The 22279-nt window shown below is 46.0% G+C and overlaps 1 protein-coding gene across 4 annotated transcripts in view; it reads left to right on the forward strand.

Moving 5' to 3' along the window:
- VPS35L (VPS35 endosomal protein sorting factor like) overlaps window positions 1-18705 on the forward strand; it is an 83074-nt gene extending 64369 nt beyond the window's left edge. For all 4 annotated transcript variants that reach the window (XM_079953724.1, XM_079953721.1, XM_079953723.1 and 1 more), the window contains exons 27-31: window positions 1339-1478; window positions 2631-2796; window positions 9165-9283; window positions 15182-15328; window positions 18138-18705. In XM_079953724.1, the coding sequence (XP_079809850.1) occupies window positions 1339-1478; window positions 2631-2796; window positions 9165-9283; window positions 15182-15328; window positions 18138-18236 (671 nt within the window). In that variant the 3' untranslated portion in view covers window positions 18237-18705. The remainder of the gene's footprint in view (window positions 1-1338; window positions 1479-2630; window positions 2797-9164; window positions 9284-15181; window positions 15329-18137) is intronic.
- The last annotated feature ends 3574 nt before the right edge of the window (window positions 18706-22279 follow it).

Genomic DNA, 22279 nt, shown 5'->3' on the forward strand with positions numbered 1-22279 from the left:
TACTCTGACCCATTGAAAGCAATGAACTTACGTTAGCCAAGTCCTTTCATTTTAGAGGTAGCGTTGAATACAACCTTGTGACTAATTTAGGCATATTACTTTCAGTGGGTCTCCTCTGAGTAGCACTAAGTTGGATACAACCCTGCATTTTCTGTAGCCCTGAGAAGACTCAAAAAGCAATTTATTGGAATTAAAGCTGAGAGTTGCTGGCTGAAGCAGTTCCTTTTTGCTCTTCTCTGCCCTCCCCAAAAGCAGGGAATAGTTGTCTGGGCTTTTCTCTATGTGACTTAATAGGACACGAAGGACAGCTATGTTTCTGTGTTAAAAGGCATAACAATTGACTGAATATTTTTTGCATTGCTGCTGATATTTTGAGACTTTCTCTCTCTCTGTTTGTGTGTGTTCCTTGAGGAAGTATCATTATTTAAATGTCTCTGAATATGTTTGGAATATCAATAAGATTGTTTGCTCACAAGATGTAGGTTGACTGCACTTTACAGTGTTGGCGAATTTCAGCTTTCTTGTTTTTCTGTATGCCTTTCCAATGTGTGGTGTTCAAAAAAAATATATCCTAGGCTATGATCTCTTGCTTGAGGAGGTATGACACTATACTCACAAGTCTGCTTGTTTTAGCCTTCAAAAGACTAATCACGTTGTATTACTTGTATGATGCAGACCTTTTAATGCATTTATTCTGATGTCGGTGTCTGGGTTTAATGTTTTTGGTGGGGGCTGAGGAGTTTGCTACTGTTTTTTTTAAAAGTGTTGGGATTGTTTTTTTACCCAGGCTGGGATAGACTTAAGCAGACGAACTAGTGAAAGCTAAATTAAGAAAAGATCTGGAGATTCATCCCATGTAATTTGAAGTAACTTTAGAAAGCCAAGAGTATTCTTGTCCGTGGAACTGGATACTTATGCTATTCAGATTATTTCTTTTCTGGTGACAAAATGTCATATACAGAGTCATTGAGCATGTGTGTTTTGTAACACCAGAGCAATGGCAGATGTGATTGCATTCCATAGACTTCCTTATCTTAGTAGCCCATGGGAAATGTAATACCACTGTTGCTGTGTAAAGCTAACTGCGCAAATTAACTTGTCTTTAAGAACCAGTATTTTGGAGGGGAGCATAACTGAGTTGGAATCCTGAACACTCCTGTTAGGAGATCACGGTTCCCTGAAACATTCTGTTGCAAGTTCTGCTTGTTGAATAATTGCAGGTTGCTGGATAGTGCAGCAGAGATTTGAGCCTGTATGCAGGTCTACTTAAAATCACAGGCCTGTCGATAAATCTATGTTCTGCTTGCTCATAAAGCAGTGGCTGTGATTTCTTTGCAGCGGATGCCTTTTTCAAAGCGGCAATAAGCCTTGTTCCCGAGGTGCCAAAGACGATCAACATAGATGGGAAGATGCGGTCCTCTGAAACGTTCCTCCTGGAATTCCTCTGCAATTTCTTTTCCACTCTGTTGATCATTCCTGTAAGTAGCCAGCATGAGCCACTCAATCTTTAGGGCTGAAAGGCTTATTCTTCTAACCCGCTGTTATACTATCAGGGCAGCTTATGTAGCTAGGCAAGACAAAAACAGTTGGGGGTTTCTAAAATAAAATAAAATATCAACAAGAAGACACATAAGGGCTGTGTAAAATCATTAGAAAAATCAAATTGGGGGGCAAAACAAACTAATTTTCTTTTTTTAAAAAAGTTCTTCCTGACACCAAAATGACATTAAGGTTGGCTCTAGGCAGACCATTGGTGAATTTGGATGCTGCCACTAAAAAGGCCTTTACCCAGTCGCCTGGTGGGTGGAAAGACTAGTCAATGGCTACTAGTCAAGGTGGGTATATATTATTTTCCAGTATTGAAGGCACTATGCTGGGGAGCAACAATGGGAGAGGGCTGTTGCTTTTGCATTTTCCTAAGGCATTTTTTTGGAGCAGAATACTGGGCTAGGTAAGCCCTTTGGTTTCATCCAGCTGGGTTCATCTGACGGTCCTTAAACCCTTTAAGAGCATATGAACAGCTAAAAACTGTTCAGGCCATCTCTAGCATCCTATTCTCAAAATGGCCAACCTAATGCCTCTTGGAAACTCTGCAAGCAGGACTTGAGTGCAGCCGCCCCCTCCCCACTTGCTGCTCTCAGAAACGAGGCTCTTTCAAAACATTTGTGCTTTGGGTTTTTTCAAAGGCTCAAATTGGGAAGAGCCAGAAATGAGCCATGTGGATTTCATGAAGGCTTTCTGCCTTTCCCAGCGTTTTCTCCATGATTTTTGAGCTCCTTAGAAATAGGAGGTAAACCTCAGTCTGCATAGTGCAGGTGGGGGCTCTCACATGACTTGATGCTCTTCCACGGAAACAAAGTTAAACAAAACAACAACATGCCAGCATGCTGCTAAACTGCCTGAAATCGGTTGGGTTAAGGTGAGCGCTTCTAAGCCTCTCTTAAGAGCTCTTCAGTCTCCTTTCACCTGCTTATGACAGTGCTTGGTTAACCATTGCTGAGCCAGCACAAAATCTCTCAAAGCAGGATGTTATGTTGCTGGTGGCTGAAGTGTTTTTTGGGGGGCAGGAGTGCAGAATCCTGTTTGATTATACTGGGTCTTACTTAAGTGTGTGTGGTTTTTTTCCATAGGACCACCCCGAGCAAGGCGTGTTGTTTCTTGTGCGAGGGCTGCTGAACGTCATCCAGGACTATACCTGGGAAGATAACGGTGATGATAAAGTCCGGATTTATACAAATGTCGTGCATCTTCTCTCAGCAATGAGTCAGGAGACTTACATCTACCACGTAGACAAAGGTAAGAGAGGGAGGCTTTGATGCTGGGAGCCCCAGAATTTCATTATGAGGCTCCCGCAAGCCACAGTACCAAATGCTGACTTGCTTGTGTGTACAGTAATGCAGCTGCCTTCGACTGAGCCAGCCCTTTGGTCCATTTTCCCCAGTATTATCTACTCTAGTGCCCTGCCCCTGAAGTTTTGGACTACAATTCCCATCAGCCCTAGCCAGCTTGGCCAATGATTCAGGGTTTACTCCTGATTTCTACTCCAGAGTCGGGGGCTTTCTTAGCTCTGCTACTTCCAATGCTCTTAAAAGGAGATGCCTGGGATTGAAGCGAAGATCTTCTGTGAGCAAAGCATGTGCAGAATCTTTTGCATTTAAGGCTAGGTATCTGAAACCCTGGAGAGCCATTGCCAATCAGTGGAGACAGTGCTGGGCTCTGCATGGTCTGGCTCCACATAAGGCAGTTTCCTGTTAATTTAGAACCACACAGACTGAGATCTTACTTCATACCACAATAGCTGAGTGGTATAGCATCTGCTTTGCATGCAAATGGCCCCAGGTTCAATCCCTGGCATCTCCAGGTATGACTGGGAGGGACTCCCTTCCTGAAATCCCGGAGAGCTGCTGCCAGTCAGTGTCTGCAATACTGAGTGAGATGAGCCAGTGGTCTGACTCAGTGCAATGCTGGTTCCTATGTCCCCGTGCTCTACCACTTACCCTATGCACAAAGATGGAATTGTTTATGAATATGGCAGCTGTAAATACATGGAGGAAGCGGGTGATTGGAACTGCAGTCCAACAACCTCTGGAGGGCCGTAGGTCCCCCATTCCGGCTTTAAACAGTGGCTTCAGGGGGAAAAGGAAAGCTTCAAGGAGACAGATTTGGTGCTAGCAAAGGTGTTCTGTTAGGAGCTGACAGGCTTAATGGACAAGCAAAGGCGATTGAATGGCGTTGCTTGACAGCAGAAGATGTAAAGGCAGTTGAAGGTTCCAGAGGTGGATCGGTTAAGATCACTGATGCTGATATATCAGGGGAATAAGGGGGAAAAGACTGTGGAGAATTTTAAAAAGGTAAACATGAGGAGTTACTCTGGATGCAGAGAGGATGGGATTGCCAATGAAGGAGTGGAGTGTTGCTTGGTCTGATGGAAGAGGTGAGCTATTTCAGCATAAAAGTTACGTGACTGGCATGCAGCCGTGGTCAGATGAGACCTGATCAGGGTATGGAATGGAGTTGGAGTGGAGAAGGCAGAGAAGAAAGGGCCTGATTTCCAGTGCTGTGCAAGCAGAAGTGCCTTGGCCTGACGCCAGACTGATAAATGGAGGGCAAAGGGGTAAATGAAGTCACAGGTGAGGCCAGGGCTCTGGCCCTGCCCTGCTTTGCTAGTGGTGGATAGATTGCCTGTAAACTTGGGCAGTTAACAGAAAGGTGGCCTGGAGACAAAGAGAAGCCACAGACCCCTTCTGTTGGATCCAGCCTCTGCCCTGAGTTGTATAAATGAGGTTTCTTATTTCAGGACTTCAAGTCCTCTCTGCATCCATCTTATACTGCCACCTCCCCCTGCTCCATCTTTTTGTTTGGTGGGGCTGCAAAGAGACAAGAGTCAGGATTCTGTTAAGGGGTTGTTGTTTTTTATGATACAATAGATTTGTATTTAAAACTGTGTTTTAAGTTGTTTGGAAACCTTCAGGTTACAAGGGACTAAGAAGTCTAATAGTAATGATGATGGTCATGATTGTTATAATAATAATTATTCTGGAGAAGGCAGTAAGAGGCAAAGAGAGAAGAGAGGAATCATTATTTCCAAAGAGTAAAAAGTTAAAGCTTTCAATTTCCTTTTTTGTATCTTTCAACTGTGTGTGCGCTGGGGAAAGGCACTGTTCAAAGCTGAAGTCACAGTGCAGGCCAAGGGATCAACAGCCTTCTATAATTAAGTACAGTGACCTGTCAGGCAATTAGTAGCCAGCATGAGGGAAGCGGTAGTAAAAGCTTGGAAATATGTAGGAGAGTGAAAGGCAGAAAGACGCATGTATTTATTTAGAGGATTTAATAAACTGCTTGATCCAAGAAGCTCTCCAAGCTGTATACAAAAAAATTGGAGCTAAAACCCACCGTCTAATTAAAAACAAATATACGTAGAGCCACTATCATTAGAGACAAAGATAAAATTAATAAAACTTCTAAAATGGATCTAGGTAACTCAGTTTCTATATCTGGGTAGACCTGCTGAAACAAAAAGGCTTTCAGTGGGCAGCTGAAACAGTACAGCGAGGGCACCTGCTTAACGCTAATAGGCAGGGAATTCCACAGACACTGGTAGTGCAACATCCCTTATTAAAACTGATTTCAACACCAAGAAAATTTAGCTTACAATTTTATTTCAGATTGGATAGTATCACGTTTGAAGTTTATACAGGTAACTCACGTCTTGGGCTTCGGTTCTTGGGGTCCACATGTAAACACAAAATCAGTAAAAAGAAAAAAAGGCTCATGCGAGAAAGGTGGGATTGGTTGACGTGTGCACACACACACAGTTTTGACCTGGAAGTTGATAGTGACTCCTAGGCAATCACAGTGCTTTTAGAAAGATGCGCAGGCAGGAATGTCAGCCGCTGCTTCAGTCGCTGGCCCAAAAGATGAGGCTCTTCACCTTCCACGGCTTTTGCAGCTGGCCCTCCCACCTAGCAAAGAGAGCTAGAAGGGTGATGGCAGCAGGCCGGTGTGTCAGGAGTTGCTTGGTCCCTGCAAAGTATGTGTGTACGTAGGAGAGACTTAATGCACAGCATGAGCAGGGTGGGGAAGCTGAAGCCTTGAAGTCCTTAAGCCACGTCCATTCATTCATTTAGTATACCACCCTTCATCTGCAGATTGCAGAATGGTTGGTGGCCAGAAGGAACCTCTGCCAAGAGTGGCTGCTCAAAGCAAAAAAAGTGGGGGGAATCATAGGTGGGAGAAGAATTCAAATCCAACCCCCATCTCCAGTATGCCCAAACTGGGCTTTATTTGAATCATCCCCCCTCTCCTGCCTTGTAGGGATTCAACATAGTTCAGCTAAAGAACAGTGTGACTAGGATGACATTAGACCAATCACTGTCTCTCTCAGCCTAACCTACCTCACAGGGTGGTTGTGAAGATAAAGTGAGGGTGGCGGATTATGCACACCAACTTTTGCTAACTTGGTACCCTCCAGATATTTTGGACTACAACTCCCATCAGCCTGAGCATTATGCTGTGCTGACTGGGGCTGATGGGAGTCGTAGTCCAAAACAGGAGGGCGCCAGATTGGCAGAGGCTGGTGATATAAAATGTTCTGAGCTCCTTGGAAGAAAGGTGACATGAAAATAGAAAGAAGATCCACTCTGGGTCATGTTTTCAGCCTCAGTTTGGCGCTTGTTTTTCCCTTTTAGCACAGCTTGATAAATCCTTTTCGGTTACTAAGCAAGTATTGAGTGTGCAATTGGATTATGATCCTGCACAAAGAGCCTAAATACTTAATCCACACGTTGCAAACCTTATTTGTGCAAAACCTGGGATTAAGCGCTGCTTTGCATCAGTAACTCTTGAGCGCTTGGTTCAAAGAACTTCATGTATTCCCAACTTTAATAATAATATCTTACTAGTGCAGGCATGCTCAAGCTCATTTAATCTCATGACATTTCCCTAAGAGAGAGAGAAAAAGAAAGGAGGCTGGCTTCTGTCCTGCTTTCTCTCTTGCCATGGCAGTGGATGAAGTAGTTCTTTAAAAATACACAGCTTTCTTGCAGATAGCTTAAATGAAGTGTGGGTAAGGCCACTGGAGTAAGCTGCAAATGCTGGAAGATTTCTGTCTTGATTGTGTAGCAGATCCCAGTATTTCTGTAAAATCAAATACTTACCTGAAAGAGGCATTCGGAATTACTTTAACCCGGGTTGGCAGCGTTGTGGCTACTCCTGTTATGGGTGTGGAACCTTTTTTAGCCAAAGGGCCACGTTGCCTTCTGGGGCCACGTGCTAGTGGTGGGCAGGGTCAAAGGCAGAAGTAGGCAAAGTGTACAATAGGCTAGTATTTGCACACACCCCTCTGTGTCATTCATCCAATCAGGGTTCAAGAATGCATTCAAGTCAGGCAAAGTCAGGAAAAACAGTCTGGATACAAAGCAGGGCCCATGAGTGGGGAGAGAACCAGGGGCCAGATAGGTCTTTGAGGGCCGCAGTGGGCCCCTGAGTCTGAGGTTCTCCCCACTGGCCCAGAGCTGTTTTTAATGGTGTTCCATGTTGTAGTATATGCATGGATGTGGTAATTTATGAGATTATGTTATAGAAATAATTCTATTTTTAAAGCTGTTTTTGTTGTGCTTGTACAGTGGTACCTCGGGTTGCATATGCTTCTGGTTACATACCCTTCAGGTTACAGACTCCGTTAATCCAGAAATAGTGCTTCAGGTTAAGAACTTTGCTTCAGGATGAGAACAGAAATCGTGCTCCAGCGGCACACTGGCAGCGGGAGGCCCCATTAGCTAAAGTGGTGCTTCAGGTTAAGAACAGTTTCAGGTTAAGAACAGGCCTCCGGAATGAATTAAGTACTTAACCCGAGGTACCACTGTATGTTGTTAAATATTGTGTGTGTTTACTTCTTTTTAAATATTGTTGCTGTTGCTTTTTCCTATGTTTTTAGCTGCTCTTATTTTATTTATAAGCTGCCTTGAGTCAGGGGAAAAGGTGGGGTATAAATATATAACAAATAAATCTTTCAGAAACTGGTTTGAAAACCTCTTGAGGTTTTATAAAGCAGAATGTAAGTATTCTAAATAAATAGATGGATGCTGTCACAGGGGAGGTGATGTCTAGAAAGCCCTGGGAGACACAGAATCACTTCCATTTCTTCAGTTTTGTCATTCCTCCAGCACACCCACTTGGTGTTTACATTGCAATTTTTTATGTGTCATGGGACTGCTCTTTTATTCTGTGTTTAGATAGTGTTTTAATGTGGTTGATTTTAAGCTGCAGCTTCTGAAAGTTTTGCTTTCTCTCCCTAATAATAATAATAATAATAATGTTTAGCTTGCTTTGTTAGTCCCTGTTGAATGGGTAATTTTATTGATTTTTGTTTTTCTGATTTTTATATCTTGTATGCTGCTTTGGGCACTAGTCATGGGGAACAGGGTATACATATTTCAGAGAAAACTATTTTGAGAAGCTTCAAATTCTTGGACACTGTTCTGGCATTTTAAATATTTGTGTAAGTGAAATAAAAATTGGTCTTAGAGATGTTACGTTCTTTGAAAACAAATTATTGAATGTACCATAAAGTCAACGGTGATCAATGTTCTAATTTGAAAGAAAAGACTAAAGTGAGAGAAAGCATTCATGTTTTGAAAATCAAAGAGCACTCTGTAAGAACGACTTTTTCATATTTCTGAAGGGAAACTTTAGAGGCTTTAATCAGTCCGAATAATTAGACAAACTTGGCTCATTAGTGTATTTCCCAACAGAAACAGAATTTTCAGATGAGTCTTCTTAGAACTTTAGTACAATCTGCTGAGGGTATTTGCATTTTGTATGCATGAAATCCGCCCCCCCCACTTTTTTGGTTTCCAACAGTCAAAACAAATTAAGACTTGTCATTAGGAATTTTCATCCAAAAGTTACAGAACAGATCCATCAGTGTACACTAGGTCATGCCTACATGGATGTTCTGAATGCCCATGCAACTTTGTAGTTCACTATGTGCCAAGATGCTCAGACTCTACTTTGCCCATAGCTTACTCTACAGATGGAGTACTTTCAAGCTTAGGTGTATGTATGTATGCACTGGCTCTGCCCTTTGGGAATGGGTGGTATCCAGCTAAGCCCTACTGAGAGTTCTTGCATTGCAGGGTGTTGGATGAGATGACCCTTGGGGTCCCTCCCAACTCTACAATTCTTTGACCAACTGAAATTAATGAATTAATGGGTCTCCTCTGAGTGGGACTAGCATTGGATAGAACCCATTGTTACTTGGAAAACTGAAAGGCAGACAGAATTGCTCTGAGATTTTTTTTGTATTGCTTTGTAACGCCTTCATGTTGGTGTGCACTGCCCTGATGTTTTGCGAGAGGGCGGTACATAAATATTTTAATAAAAGTAGGTATTCTTACTTTATATATATATTTAGAGCATTTGGGCCCCTTGCTTCAGCCCAAATGGCTCCCAGAGTGCCTTACATACAATCAATTAAAACGAGACAGTACATGCCTGCAGGTTTACAATCTTAAACACACACACACACACACACACACACACGAAACGGAGGGAAGAGGAAGAAAATAAAACTCAGGCACCAATAAATGTTTATTTTTTTGTCTTCTGTCAGGCGTTCTTGAATACCCATGTCTCTGTTTTTATTCCTAAACCTGTTTTCTCAGTTGAATCCAACGATACCCTGTATGGTGGAGATACCAAGTTCCTGGCAGAAACCAACAAGCTGTGTGAAACCTTGATAGCCCAGATCCTGGAGCATCTCAAGAACCTTGGGAAGGATGAGGTTGGTGCAAACTAGGTTCTTCTTCTGGGACACCCGTCTAGACCAGCCTTCCCCAACCTGGTGCCCCTGCAGATTTGGTGGGACTACAATACCCATCATCAGTGCTGGCCGGAGCAGATTAGAGCTGTTGACCAAAACACCTGGAGGACACCAGCTTGGGGGAACTTGGTTTACATAACAAATATTTGCACAAACACTTTACGTAGTTTGCTTCCAGCATTGTGTTGGGCCTGAAATCTGCTCCTAAGCTGCTGGCCACTGATGAAGCCTTGAACTGTGCCTCAGTTTTACTCGCCTTCCTTTCCTTCTGAACATATCTTACTTACACCATTATTATGGTCACACCATTTCCTGCTGAGGTTTGGTCTCATGGTGTCAGGTTTCCTTCTGCAGGGGTGGAGAGCCCATTAAGCTGGTATGCCCTTGGATATTGGATTCCTGAACCCTCTGGGAGATTTTGTGGTGGACAGAGCTCTTGATTCTGCTGAGGTCTTAGTCTCGCTGAAAATCAGTGAGATTTGGTGGGCTATTCACACAATCACTCCAGTGGCTTCTCCAGCTTGGAGGAGCTCACGTTGTTCCTTGGTATTCTAGGGAGCTGCAGACTATAACACAGGCTGGACGATGGCCAGAGTGTGAGTGGTGCAAAAGGCAAGGACGACTGCTTAGGTCTCTGTGATGACATTGACGCTGTTGTTGTTGTCACTAGTCTGGTTGAAGTGTCCAGTGTACCATCTGGTCTAGGTCTGTGGGACGAGGGTCAGCTTTTGAGGCTTGAGTATGTGGACAAGGTGTTTGCAGTGAGTCAACTGGCCACAAGTCAACCAGCCATGTATTCCTTTGGCCCTGACTCATCCTGGCTAATTTGAGCAGGCTGAGAAGAGGGTGGGTGAGTCCTGGGTATAGAAAATGCATCCTTGCATGAAAGTGCGATGCTTGCCAACCTGAAAAGAGGTGACAGTCTGTCAGTTCCTGGGGGGAAACCCCACCCCACCCAGGATCCCAAGATAAGTGAAAAGTACCAGCTTGTCACAAATAACCCCTTTAGGGGTGAGGTACTCAAGAGGGTGGTAGCAACTCTCCAGCCACTCTTGGAGAAAGATTATCTAGGCCAAATCCACTTTGGTTTTAGGCCTGGCTTTGGAACAGAATCAGCCTTGGGTGCCCCTATGAATGGCATTTAGTGTGAAAGAAGCAGGCATATGGTAGTGGTGCATCTTTGTTAAATCTCCTTGAGCTCTCACCGGCTCCTGATACCATTGACCATGGCATCCTTCTGGATGTTACCATCTTGTCCCCAGTATGGTTTGACATCTCTATGAAGCTGCTGGGAGAGTTCATTTGAGGTATAGGTACACTGATTATTCCCAGCTCTGAATCAGAAGTCGCTGTGCCAGTGCCTGGAAGCAATGGTGGGCTGGATGAGATCCGACAAGCTTATTATACTGTATTAGATCCCAACAAGGTGCAGGCTGTGAAGATGGGTGGCTTTCAGGCCTGTTCTGGATGGGATCTAGTTTGTAGTCTGCAATTTTAACTGTTTTTGTCACTAGAAGCTGAGGTGTCTACAGTGGTGAAAAGTGTCTTTTATCAGTTTTAGCTTTTGTGCCAGCTCTGGCCGTTCCTAGACAGAGCATTAGCCTGGCCACAGTGATTTGTTCATTGGCAACGTTGAGAAAGGACTACTGCAATGCACCCTATGAGCTCATAAAGCAATATAAGTGCTGTATAAGAACATCTCTCATTGCCCACTCATTGGGAGTGTGGAGAGAGCAGTTGCTTGATTTTAGCAGGGCTAATGTTACTGTAGGGACGCAGGTGGCGCTGTGGGTTAAAGCCTCAGCGCCTAGGACTTGCCGATCGAAAGGTCGGCGGTTCGAATCCCTGCGGCGGGGTGCGCTCCCGCTGCTCGGTCCCAGCGCCTGCCAACCTAGCAGTTCGAAAGCACCTCCGGGTGCAAGTAGATAAATAGGGACCGCTTACCAGCGGGAAGGTAAACGGCGTTTCCGTGTGCGGCTCTGGCTCTGGCCAGAGCAGCGATGTCACGCTGGCCACGTGACCCAGAAGTGTCTCCGGACAGCGCTGGCCCCTGGCCTCTTAAGTGAGATGGGCGCACAACCCCAGAGTCTGTCAAGACTGGCCCGTACGGGCAGGGGTACCTTTACCTTTACCTTTAATGTTACTGTAGAATGAGGTAGCTGTAGATGCATGATGTCCAACTGCAGCAACATCTTCTTGGGAGAGCCTTTCCCTATGTTACATTCAACATAAACTCTTTCTTGCTGGGTTGCATGTGTGCACGCATGAGCGAGTAGTCCTGGTAGCAGCGTTTAGGCAGCGTTTTAATTTCTTTCCCCTGCTTGCTTCAGCAGTAATTCACACCGGGCAACAGTTAAGGCTGGGTGAATTGAGAGAGGGCTCTGGTGAAGTATAAAATGCATTAATTAATGTGGCAGGTCAGCCACAATGGCTCAGCAGCTTCCAACTATTCTTCAGCTGATTTGATTCCTTGGGGCGATGGCTGGCAGCTCTGCCTCTAAAAGGGGGGAGGGGAGGGCAAGCGGCTCTTGCTCTTCCCAAGTTGAACAGAAAGTGCATCCTGACAAAGGGGATGATCAAAAGAGCATTCAGCCTACTACACAGGGGTAATGCTGGCATTGCTATGGAGCACCTCTAGGGCTTGGCAGCTGCCCTAGAGAATCCCTGATGTGGTGCTTTTATGAAGCATCTTCAGGGTAAACATATATGAGCATATGAAACTCCCTTCTACTGAGGTTAGATCGTTGGCTTATCTAGCTCAGCATTGTCTTACTATGGCTCTCTACGTGTCTGGATGAGATCTCTTCCAGCTTTCCTACTTGAGATTCTTTGGAATGGGATTGAACTAGGGACAGTCTGCATGTGCAAGTCAGTGTTTATGTGACACTGCCTTTGTTTTTGCTGTTTTGTAATGTGTTCTAACAGTGTTGCGTGCAATACTGCAGAATGACACTGTTGTTTCCAAGAGGGTTTAAAAATTTAAAGTAGGCAGAAGACATGAAGGGAGGTGCTGATAAGGGAACAAAAGGGGTTGCTCAGCCGTAGGTTAATGTGCCTGTCAGTCAAGTGCTTTCATTGCAGCTTCAGCCTAAGGGAAATGCAATTCCCTTTAGAAACAAAAGATGACATATGGATGATAAAAATAAAAAATAGTATTATCTCCATCATCCATGATTACATAATTACCTCTGCAGGGAGGTGGGACCAATTCAGATGGTCTGCCCCCGCCACTTAATGGATCCAAATGGTTTCCAGAGAGTGGTAGGGGGTGCTTTATCCCATGTTGATGGCCCTTCAGCTGATTCCCTGTTGGCCCGCTGGAATGTGGAGTTAACCAGGGCTATTGACAGTTTGGCTCTGAAGCGCCCTCTCCGATTGCATGGAGCCCGGACAGCCCCGTGGTTTTCCACGGATCTGAGGGCAATGAAACAATCGTTGAGATGGCTAGAGTGCCGGTGGTGGATAACTCATTCCAAATCTGACCGGACACAGGTTAGAGCTCAACGTTGAGCCTACCAAGTGGCGATAGCGACGGCGAAGAAGAATTTCTTCACCGCCTCTATTGCATCTGCAGAAAACAGCAGCAGGAGACTTTTTCAGGTGGTTCACAATTTAGCGGAACCACCTGCAACATCGGGGCCCAGTACAGGCCACATGTTCTCCTGCAATGATTTTGCAAAGTTTTTTGCAGATAAAATCGCTCAGATTCGGGAAGAAGTAGACTCCACCGTGGGAGCAGGGCCGGGGCGGGAGAGTGCTAGAGTTTTGTCTAGTCAAGTTGAGTGGGATCAATTCCAATCTGTTACCTCCGAGGATGTGGACAGGCTGCTTGGACGAGTGAAACCAACCACCTGTCTCCTGGATCCTTGCCCATCCTGGCTTATAAAAGCTAGCCGGGAAGGACTGGGCGATGGGCTTCGTGGGGTGGTGAATGCTTCCCTCCGTGAGGGAGCCTTCCCAGACCCCCTGAAAGAGGCGGTTATTAAACTGCTTCTTAAAAAACCATCTTTAGATGTGGCCACGATGGCCAACTATCGCCCAGTCTCAAATCTTCCATTCTTGGGCAAGGTGATTGAGCGAGCGGTTGCTGAACAACTCCAGGCACGCCTGGAAGAAGCGGACCATTTGGATCCCTTCCAGTCGGGATTCAGGCCTCATCATGGGACTGAAACTGCCTTGGTCGCACTGGTTGATGATCTCCGGCGGGCTAGGGACAAAGGTGAGAGCTGTTTCCTAGTTCTGCTGGATCTCGCAGCGGCGTTTGATACCATCAACCATAACATCCTTCTGGACCGTCTTGAGGGGCTGGGAGCTGGGGGCACTGTCATACAGTGGTTCCGCTCCTTCCTCCTGGGCTGTGTTCAGAAAGTGGTGGTGGTGGTGGGGTGAGTGTTCAGACCCCTGGGCTCTCACTTGTGGGGTGCCTCAGGGTTCTGTCCTCTCCCCCATGCTTTTCAACATTTACATGCAGCCGCTGGGAGATATCATCAGGAGGTTTGGGCTGGGTGTTCATCAGTATGCGGATGATACCCAGCTCTACCTCTCTTTTAAATCAGAACCAGTGAAGGCGGTGAAGGTCCTGTGTGAGTGTCTGGAGGCTGTTGGAGGATGGATGGCAGCTAACAGATTGAGGTTGAATCCTGACAAGACAGAAGTACTGTTTTTGGGGGACAGGAGGTGGGCAGGTGTGGAGGATTCCCTGGTCCTGAATGGGGTAACTGTGCCCCTGAAGGACCAGGTGCGCAGCCTGGGAGTCATTTTGGACTCACAGCTGTCCATGGAGGCACAGGTCAAATCTGTGTCCAGGGCAGCTGTTTACCAGCTCCATGTGGTACGTAGGCTGAGACCCTATCTGCCTGCGGACTGTCTCGCCAGAGTGGTGCATGCTCTGGTTATCTCCCGCTTGGACTACTGCAATGCACTCTACGTGGGGCTACCTTTGAAGGTGACCCGGAAACTACAACTAATCCAGAATGCGGCAGCTAGACTGGTGACTGGGGCCGGCCGCCGAGACCATATAACACCAGTCTTGAAAGACCTACATTGGCTCCCAGTACGTTACCGCGCACAATTCAAAGTGTTGGTGCTGACCTTTAAAGCCCTAAACGGCCTCGGTCCAGTATACCTGAAGGAGCATCTCCACCCCCATCGTTCTGCCCGGACGCTGAGGTCCAGCGCCGAGGGCCTTCTGGCGGGTCCCTCATTGCGAGAAGCAAAGCTACAGGGAACCAGGCAGAGGGCCTTCTCGGTAGTGGCGCCCGCCCTGTGGAACGCCCTTCCAGCAGATGTCAAAGCGATAAACAACTACCTGACATTCAGAAGACATCTTAAGGCAGCCCTGTTCAGGGAAGTTTTTAACGTGTGATATTTTACTGTATTTTTGGTTTCTATGGAAGCCGCCCAGAGTGGCTGGGGAGACCCAGCCAGATGGGCGGGGTATAAATAAATTATTATTATTATTATTATTATTATTATTATTATTATTATTATTATTATTATCATCATTATTATCATTATATGTTGATCTCAAAACAAGGCAAAAGGCTTGACATTTGTTGGTTGAATGTCTGTAATCAAACAAGAAAAAGTCTTTTGTCAATTTTAATACTGATTTATTATAGCACAAACATTTGTGGACTAGAGTCCACTTCATCAGATGCATGATGTGGCATTGTCAGTAGGTAGATATGAATCAATAGGTGCAGGCTAAAAAAACTAAAAATGGTCCCAAATGAAATGCAACATCTGCAGCCTGACATTCCATCAGTTGATTCTCTCCTCTCCCATGCAACCCTGTGTATGAACTTGCAAGCTACATGTCTGTCTGCTAAAAGAATTCTGTGTTTTAAAATGTTGTAGACTTTAAAGCGGCAGAGCCAGCTGGCCCTCAACCTCTTCAATAGCATCTTGGCCCACGGAGACCTGAGAAACAACAAACTCAACCAGCTCGCTGTTAACTTGTGGAACCTGGCTCAGAGGCACGGCTATGCAGACACAAAAATCACGGTAAGGCAGATTTTGAGGCTGGGCAGGGGGTGACCTTTGTATTCAAACAACAGAGTTTTGCAGCATCTTAAAAGACTTAACAGATTTATTGTAGCATCAATATTTATGGGCTGGAATCCACTTCATCAGATGCAAGGAGTTGGCAGCTATAAAATAAATAGCTACAGAGAGGAAAAATGGGACCAAATGGCAATGAAGGGAAAGGGTCAGTTTGCTTTGTTTTGTTTCCATCTGTAGAAGACTTGGTTTAGCAGAATTGTCTCTTTCGACATTGTCTAATAATTTAAATTTTTCGAATTAGTGTATCCAAGCTTCCCTGTTTTAATTGGAATAATGGTTCATGCCTGACTCCACTGGACCCTGAAACCCAGTTTGCCACCCTACTTAAAAGCAGAGCTGCACAGCAAGAAGACACCTCATGTCAACCTCACTTTCCCCATAAAACTGGAACTCAGGGTCACCCAGTGAACTTGACTGGCACCAGATTTGAAGCAGACATAGGAGAAGATGCACAACACATAATTAGTCATGTGATTCATTGTCAAAAGATGTGTTGATGCTCACAGACCTGGATGTCTTGATAGGGTAACATAATATATCCCTCAGTCACTACTAGTCATGGCTGCCATAGGAATTATCCATTTTCAGAGGTCGTGTGCCACTCCAGTACCAACTGCCAAGGGGCCAACAGCAGGGGAGGGCTATTGACTTCAAGCCTTGCTTGTTGCCTTTGAGGATGCACCTGGTTGGCCATAGGACGATGGACTAGATGGACCTTAATTCAGAAAATCATTGCTAAATAACTTTTGCATGGCTTGATGATTTTCTTTTGTAACTTCTTTCCTTCCCCCAAAGTCAGACTCACCACTGAGTGCACAGCTGTTCCATTTCACTCTATGCCCCTCAGGAAAATATAGGGAGAATGCTGCTAACTGCATTTACCCAGAATAAGCCGTGCTGTTCATTAGGAAGTGCAACTGCCTACCTTAGACCTGGAAAATGGGTATCTTTGTGGCATTGTAAAAACCCAGGGCTGTGTGTTCCATGCACTTTTAAGTGCCCAAAATTAATTTTTACAAAATCGGAGCTGTGCTCCCAAGGTAACTCAGATTGACCGATGGCCCATAGCCCAGTGGCAGAGCTTATGCATTTTTCATGGCAAATGCATGCTGCTGCTTCCAGTTAATGGGCCTTGGTTTCAGCAAGAGAGACAGACAGAGACCCCCTTCTGCAATTGGGGCCAGTAAGCTGCTGCAGGTCAGAGCAGGCTCAAGTCATTAGGAGGCAGCTTCTTTCTCTGTGATTTACATAATAGACACACCTTAAGCAAGCTTTCAAGATTGCCTGCCCTTTGATTTTGGTTGTGCTCAGGGGTCAGGATGCTCTGCAGGGCATTTCAGCCCTGCTCCCAACTAACACTGGGCGATATATCAATATATCTCGCCCAGGACCAGTATGTGAGGGTAGACTGCGATGACAACTTCACTCAGCATCATTGCTCTTGAGTCCCTCTGCCGCCCAGCATGTTGAGGAAGAAATAAACTAGTCAGGAGCTGGAGGCAGAGGGACTCAAGTGGCAGCGGATTCACCGGCGATATACCACTGGTGAAACTGCAATCGCACTCTGCCCCTGAATTGGCAACTGCCACCAGTTTGCAGGAGCCAGTGGCAGGATGGGGGTCCTAACCCAGCTGCAAGAGCCCTGACCCTGTTGCTGCTTGCATGGGGGTAGGAGTGGGATCGGGGCTGCTCAGCTGGGAAGAGCAAAGCTTGCCCTTCTCTGCTGAGAGAGCCAGGACCCCACTCCTGCTTGCACTTGAGTAGGAGCAGGATCGGGTCTGCAGCCGTGCTTGGCTACCGCCTGCCTGCCTTCATCTGGGAGGGTGTGCTGTGCCTTTCCGCCCAGAAAGATGGAGCCCACCTTCCTGGTGCAAGGCAGCCAGGCAAGGCAACCCCCAGAGGACAGAGGCAGTGCACCTGCATGGGCGAAGGCTTAAGGCAGTCAAATCCACACAGCCCAACAGGCACTTGGCTACTGGTCTGTCTTTGGGAAGTGGGGGGCGAAAGTGGAAGGTAGCTTGCTTGCCCCCCCCCACCAGTGAAGGTGGAGGCAGCCTGGCCAAGGAGCCCCAAGGTCCTTGCTGCTCAAGCGCGAGTGGCAGGGACACCAGGGCTGCCTCTGCTGGGGGCAGGAGCTTTCCGCCCCCAGCAGCCTAGCCAAGGAGCCCCAAGTCACCTGGTGGTCACACGTGAGTGGAAGTGGACTCGGGGCTCACTCAGCTGGGGGCAGGAGCCTTTACAACAGGCATAGGCAAACTCAGCCCTCCAGATGTTTTTGGGACTACAACTCCCATCATCCCTGACCACTGGTCCTGTTAGCTAGGGATGATGGGAGTTGTAGTCCCAAAACATCTGGAGGGCTGAGTTTGCCTACGCCTGCTTTACACACATCCCCAGATGAGCAGCAGGCTGGGGCCAGCTGTATTGGCCACAGGCTGCAAGGTGCTGAGGTAAAAGCACCTCAGCTTCCATGATGAGAACTGCAGCAGTTTCACCCATCACCTTGCCAGCTGGTGCCAATGCAGCTTTTTACAACATCACAGTTTATCACCAAACTCTGCTGTTTGGAAGCCTCTGTCACCTTGTTGGTTTTTGAGGACTTCCACAGATGTTGCTTAGGGCACTGTCAAATTTCCACACTGTTCAGTGGTTTCAAACCCATCCTGAAGCAGATACACATTACCTGTAGAGAGAGGACTTGATTTTCATTGTTTATTCCCCCCCCCCCCCCCGCTTCTTTCTATCTTAGGTCAAAACCTTGGAATACATCAAGAAGCAAAGCAAACACCCTGAGCTGAGCCATTTTACCGATCTGGCTGCAAGACTTCCTCTGCAGTCAAGGACCTGACAAATCATAGCCTCTTGAACTTGGATGTGCTGGAGGGTCCTTCTCTAAGGCCTATAAACCCCCCAGGCTGCATCTTAGGCTGTTATTGGAGTTCAATATCTTTTTTTCATTTTGTAGAGTCCCTTGGTGCGTGACAGATTTATTTGGTCAGAGACAGAAGGGAAATGTGTCCTGACAGTGCTATCATTTTTGAAATGAGGTTTTGTTTCCCCACTGCACAGCCACTAACCATTAAAAGGTGATTTAAATGCTAACTGGGGGTCGGTGAAACAGTATCTTACAATTTCAGACTGGAAATAACTTTTCTATCCAAATCTGATGGGGCTGTAAAGAAAAGAGGAGAGATAACTTGTGCCAGCATGTTTGAGCAATGTCTTTTGAGTGCTGCAGCCTTTGAAAGATGGGCTTGTACATCTGATTAACAGGGAGATGTTACTCAGCGTTCATCTTGAATATACCTCTCAGAACACCTTGCAGTTGGGCCTTTTTTTTTTTTTAATTTTAAAGCATCATGTAAATGGAGAGATTCTTGAGCGTTTGTGGTAGACCTTGAGAAATACTTGGAAGCAAATGTGTCCCGGAAGCTTTGGTGGCTAAGCTCAAAATGCATCGCTGTATTTAAAAAAAGATCTAATCATGGATACATCACATTTGTATTCATTCCCATTACCGAACTTTGCAAGCAGTGCTTAGCCTGCTATTTTGTAATCATTAGGCACACTTATTATTATGCTGCATAACCCAGCCTTCATTTGCCTTTTGATTGTAAGCCCATGTGAGCAGCTTGAGCTTTTTATAAAAAAATTCTTTAAATTACTAGTTAACACATCCCTTTGAGAATGGGCGAGCAGCGTATTAAAATGGATGGGGTGTACCTTTCAGTTCAGCACCAGCAATGTACATGATGCCTTAGAGAGGCAAAAATGGAAATGTCCCTGCCTGCAAAGAGCTTGCTCTTTCCAAATAGACAATTTGGGGAAACACAGGAAAGATGAATGCGGACAGATGTGATCATATAAGGTACACTGAAAGCCATGCAGAGAAGGTGAGTTCTGAGGAGGGATCTGAGAAGGAAAAGAGGCAATGCTCATATAAAGACCACACCTCTTGAGAAAGTTTCACATACAGGGCCAGAAAGGGAGCATTATTTTGAGGTTTTTGAACCAGCCCTTGAACTAAACGATTCTCTAGGTGGTTTACCAAGTTGTTGTAATACGAAAGCTCACCTCTGCAAACCCAGGTCATGAGACGAGCCTGCGGGATTAAGCCAAAGGCTCATTTAGTCCAGCCTCCTGTTCTCACAGTGGCCAACCAATGCCAATGGGAACCCCCAATCAGGACATCGCTCTCCCCAGCAACCAGTATTCTGAGGCATACAAGCTCCAGCAGTGGAGGTAGAATGTAGCCATGGCTTGGCAGCCTTTAATTCTATGGCTCATGGCACAAGCCAGTGTGTACCTCCCTTTGGTTTCATAGTTCAAGAACACCAGGAGGTTGCAGCAGAGTTGTCCTTTCTGGCATTGAGGGAGGAAGCAAGGTCCCTGCAGCTGCTCTTGACTTGCTGTGATATTCTTACCAGAAGGCAAAGGCTCCAGCCTCCCAGTAACCCTTGGTTGCCCTGACCAATGGTAGAGTCCAGTGTGCCTCCCTTTGGCTCTGCAGTACCAGGGAATCTGGCTGCTACATCAGGCCTGTGTTAAACAGCAAGTGGTCTTTGTGTAGCTGAGGGTGCAGGAACTGGGGTAGCAGAGGTGACAGTGAGAAGCCAGGGCCAAAACAGGGTGCAGTAATATTGTGAAGAGCTTTAAAAGGGTAAGGGGCACAATTACTAGAGTATCCCTGCAATGTCCTTAAGGATAACTCTGCTGGCCAGACCTTTTCATTTTCAAGAAAAATAGTTGGGATTTGGTGGTCCTGTATGGTAAGAGGTTTTTGCTACAATAAAGCACTGTGCACAGTGCCCTTTGATGGCATCGCTGCCATGAGGTCACTGCATGGTATTGCATGTCCTTGCAGGAGCAAACGTATTTGTTGCTGGTGTTGCATTGGAAATATCAGCCATAGAGGTTTGCTCGTAATTCTGTTTAAACAAATGGAATCCCACCCATGCTCAGTGGAACATGGAGAGAAACATAATGAAGGACAAGTTGTTTAAGCTGTCTGTCTGCAAGCTTTGCTTATACAATGAGTCGTGTAGGAAGGAGCACCATGCATCTGAGGACAGAAGAAAATGAGGCAGAGAGAACAAGGATGCTGGAAACTAGGAATGAGTTCAAAAACTGGACAAATCAAAGTCAGCTGCTGTTAAGGGAGTGGTTGCTAGGGGCTTAGTAAGTGCATCGTGTATAAAAGGGAGGGGGATGATGAGACTTGCTGAGCCATTTTGCCAAGCAGAATTCTACTGCCTTAATAATAGCAGCCACCAAGGAAGCTGTGGGCAGAAAGCTGAGGGGAAGCTATTATGCTTGCAGAACAAGCAAACATCTTTTGGGCAGAATGCAATTTGCCATGTGAGGACATAATAGACTGCAGTAGGTGGAGGGGAAGGGATGGGTGTGATCTGGCGTATCTGCAGATGAACCAACTCACAAGTCAGTTGGGCAAACCCAATGCAGAATGTTTTATGCAAACAAGTAATGTGGGACTTCATGGCTTCTAGACTAAAGTTGTTGTTTTTAAATGGCAGCTCTAACAGGACTATAATTAAATATTGGGGTTTTGGAACTATTGCAGTTATCTGGCCACCTATGAGGTAGGTTGCCAGCTTGGTGGAGGTGGGGAGCCAAGAGCAGGTCTGCCCTTGTGCCTTTGAAAGGTTTGATATGCAGAGTTCAGGAACTTGAGGCTTTGCTAGATATAGTGGGGGGGGGGAATCAGTTGCTGCTTCTTGCAGACCAAACTGCTCTTAAAGAGAGAGGGACAGGTGCAGCTTCAACAGCTGGCAAGCCAACAGGATAGGTAAATCCCATCGACCCCCTGGCTGAGGCAGTAGAGACTTGCCAGTGCCCAACCGTCGCTCATACTGTCAATCTTTGTGCAACCCTCAGCATACCAGCATCAACTCTCATCAAAACTGCCAATCACCACTTAATTAGAACTGCTTTCTGTTTTCTTGAGTGCAGCTTAATGCTTGTGAGGATTCTGGACACTCCAGATGTTGTTGGACTCTTAACTTCCGACATCCCAGCTTGGCCAATGGAAAGGAGTGCTGCTGTAGTCCAGCCACAGCCCCTTTGGGGCAACCCAGAAGCTGCATGCCAGCGGTGGGCGGGATCAGAGGAAAAGTAGGCAGAGTGACTAATGCAAATCTTACCTTTGCACAGTAGGCTAGTTTCTATGCACACTCCCCCCTCCATTCAGAAAAGCAAGAGGCATTATCAGAAGGTGTAACATGCAAACAAGCAACTTGCGTATTGGAACTCTTCCTACCATGCAGGGGAGGGATTATACAGTGCAGGCTGGAACAGGACTGGCTTGTGATCTCGATTTGTAACATACAGGAATGTCATGAGTTTCCTGTTCATTGTGGCTTCAACTCATGATACAGTTAAGAGCCATGGCTGTTTCCCCCAGCCAATTCTTTTCAGGGGGAAAAGATGCAGTGCAGCTCTGGCATGGCTTCAGCTTGAACCGAGAACAAGCTTACAGAAGAAGGGCCTGTTTTAACTCTCCTTGCCCTGTCCACTCAGAAGATTTCCCATTCACCCCCCACCAAAGAGAAAAAGATGCAAGTTCCCTGTATCTTTCTCCCTACAGATAAAAAAGTAGATGGATGGGAGAGTGGGATTACTGTTGACAAGGAAGGAATTAAACAGTTCCCAGACCCAAAGCTACTCCTAGCTATTTCACCTACTTCCATCACCCAATCATTTCAGCTTAACAGCAGGTGAACATTAGGTGAAACTAATACAATGAATAACATAAGAAACAAAAGCAGCAATAAAATGCAATTAAAAGTCACTATGAATATTTACTGTGATGGATGTGCCGCCTTCAACCACAAATCCACAGACATGCCACGGATCACCTGAAGCTTTGCAGAC

The sequence above is a fragment of the Podarcis cretensis genome, assembly GCF_951804945.1.
Source record: "Podarcis cretensis genome assembly, chromosome: 14".
NCBI lineage: Eukaryota > Metazoa > Chordata > Lepidosauria > Squamata > Lacertidae > Podarcis > Podarcis cretensis.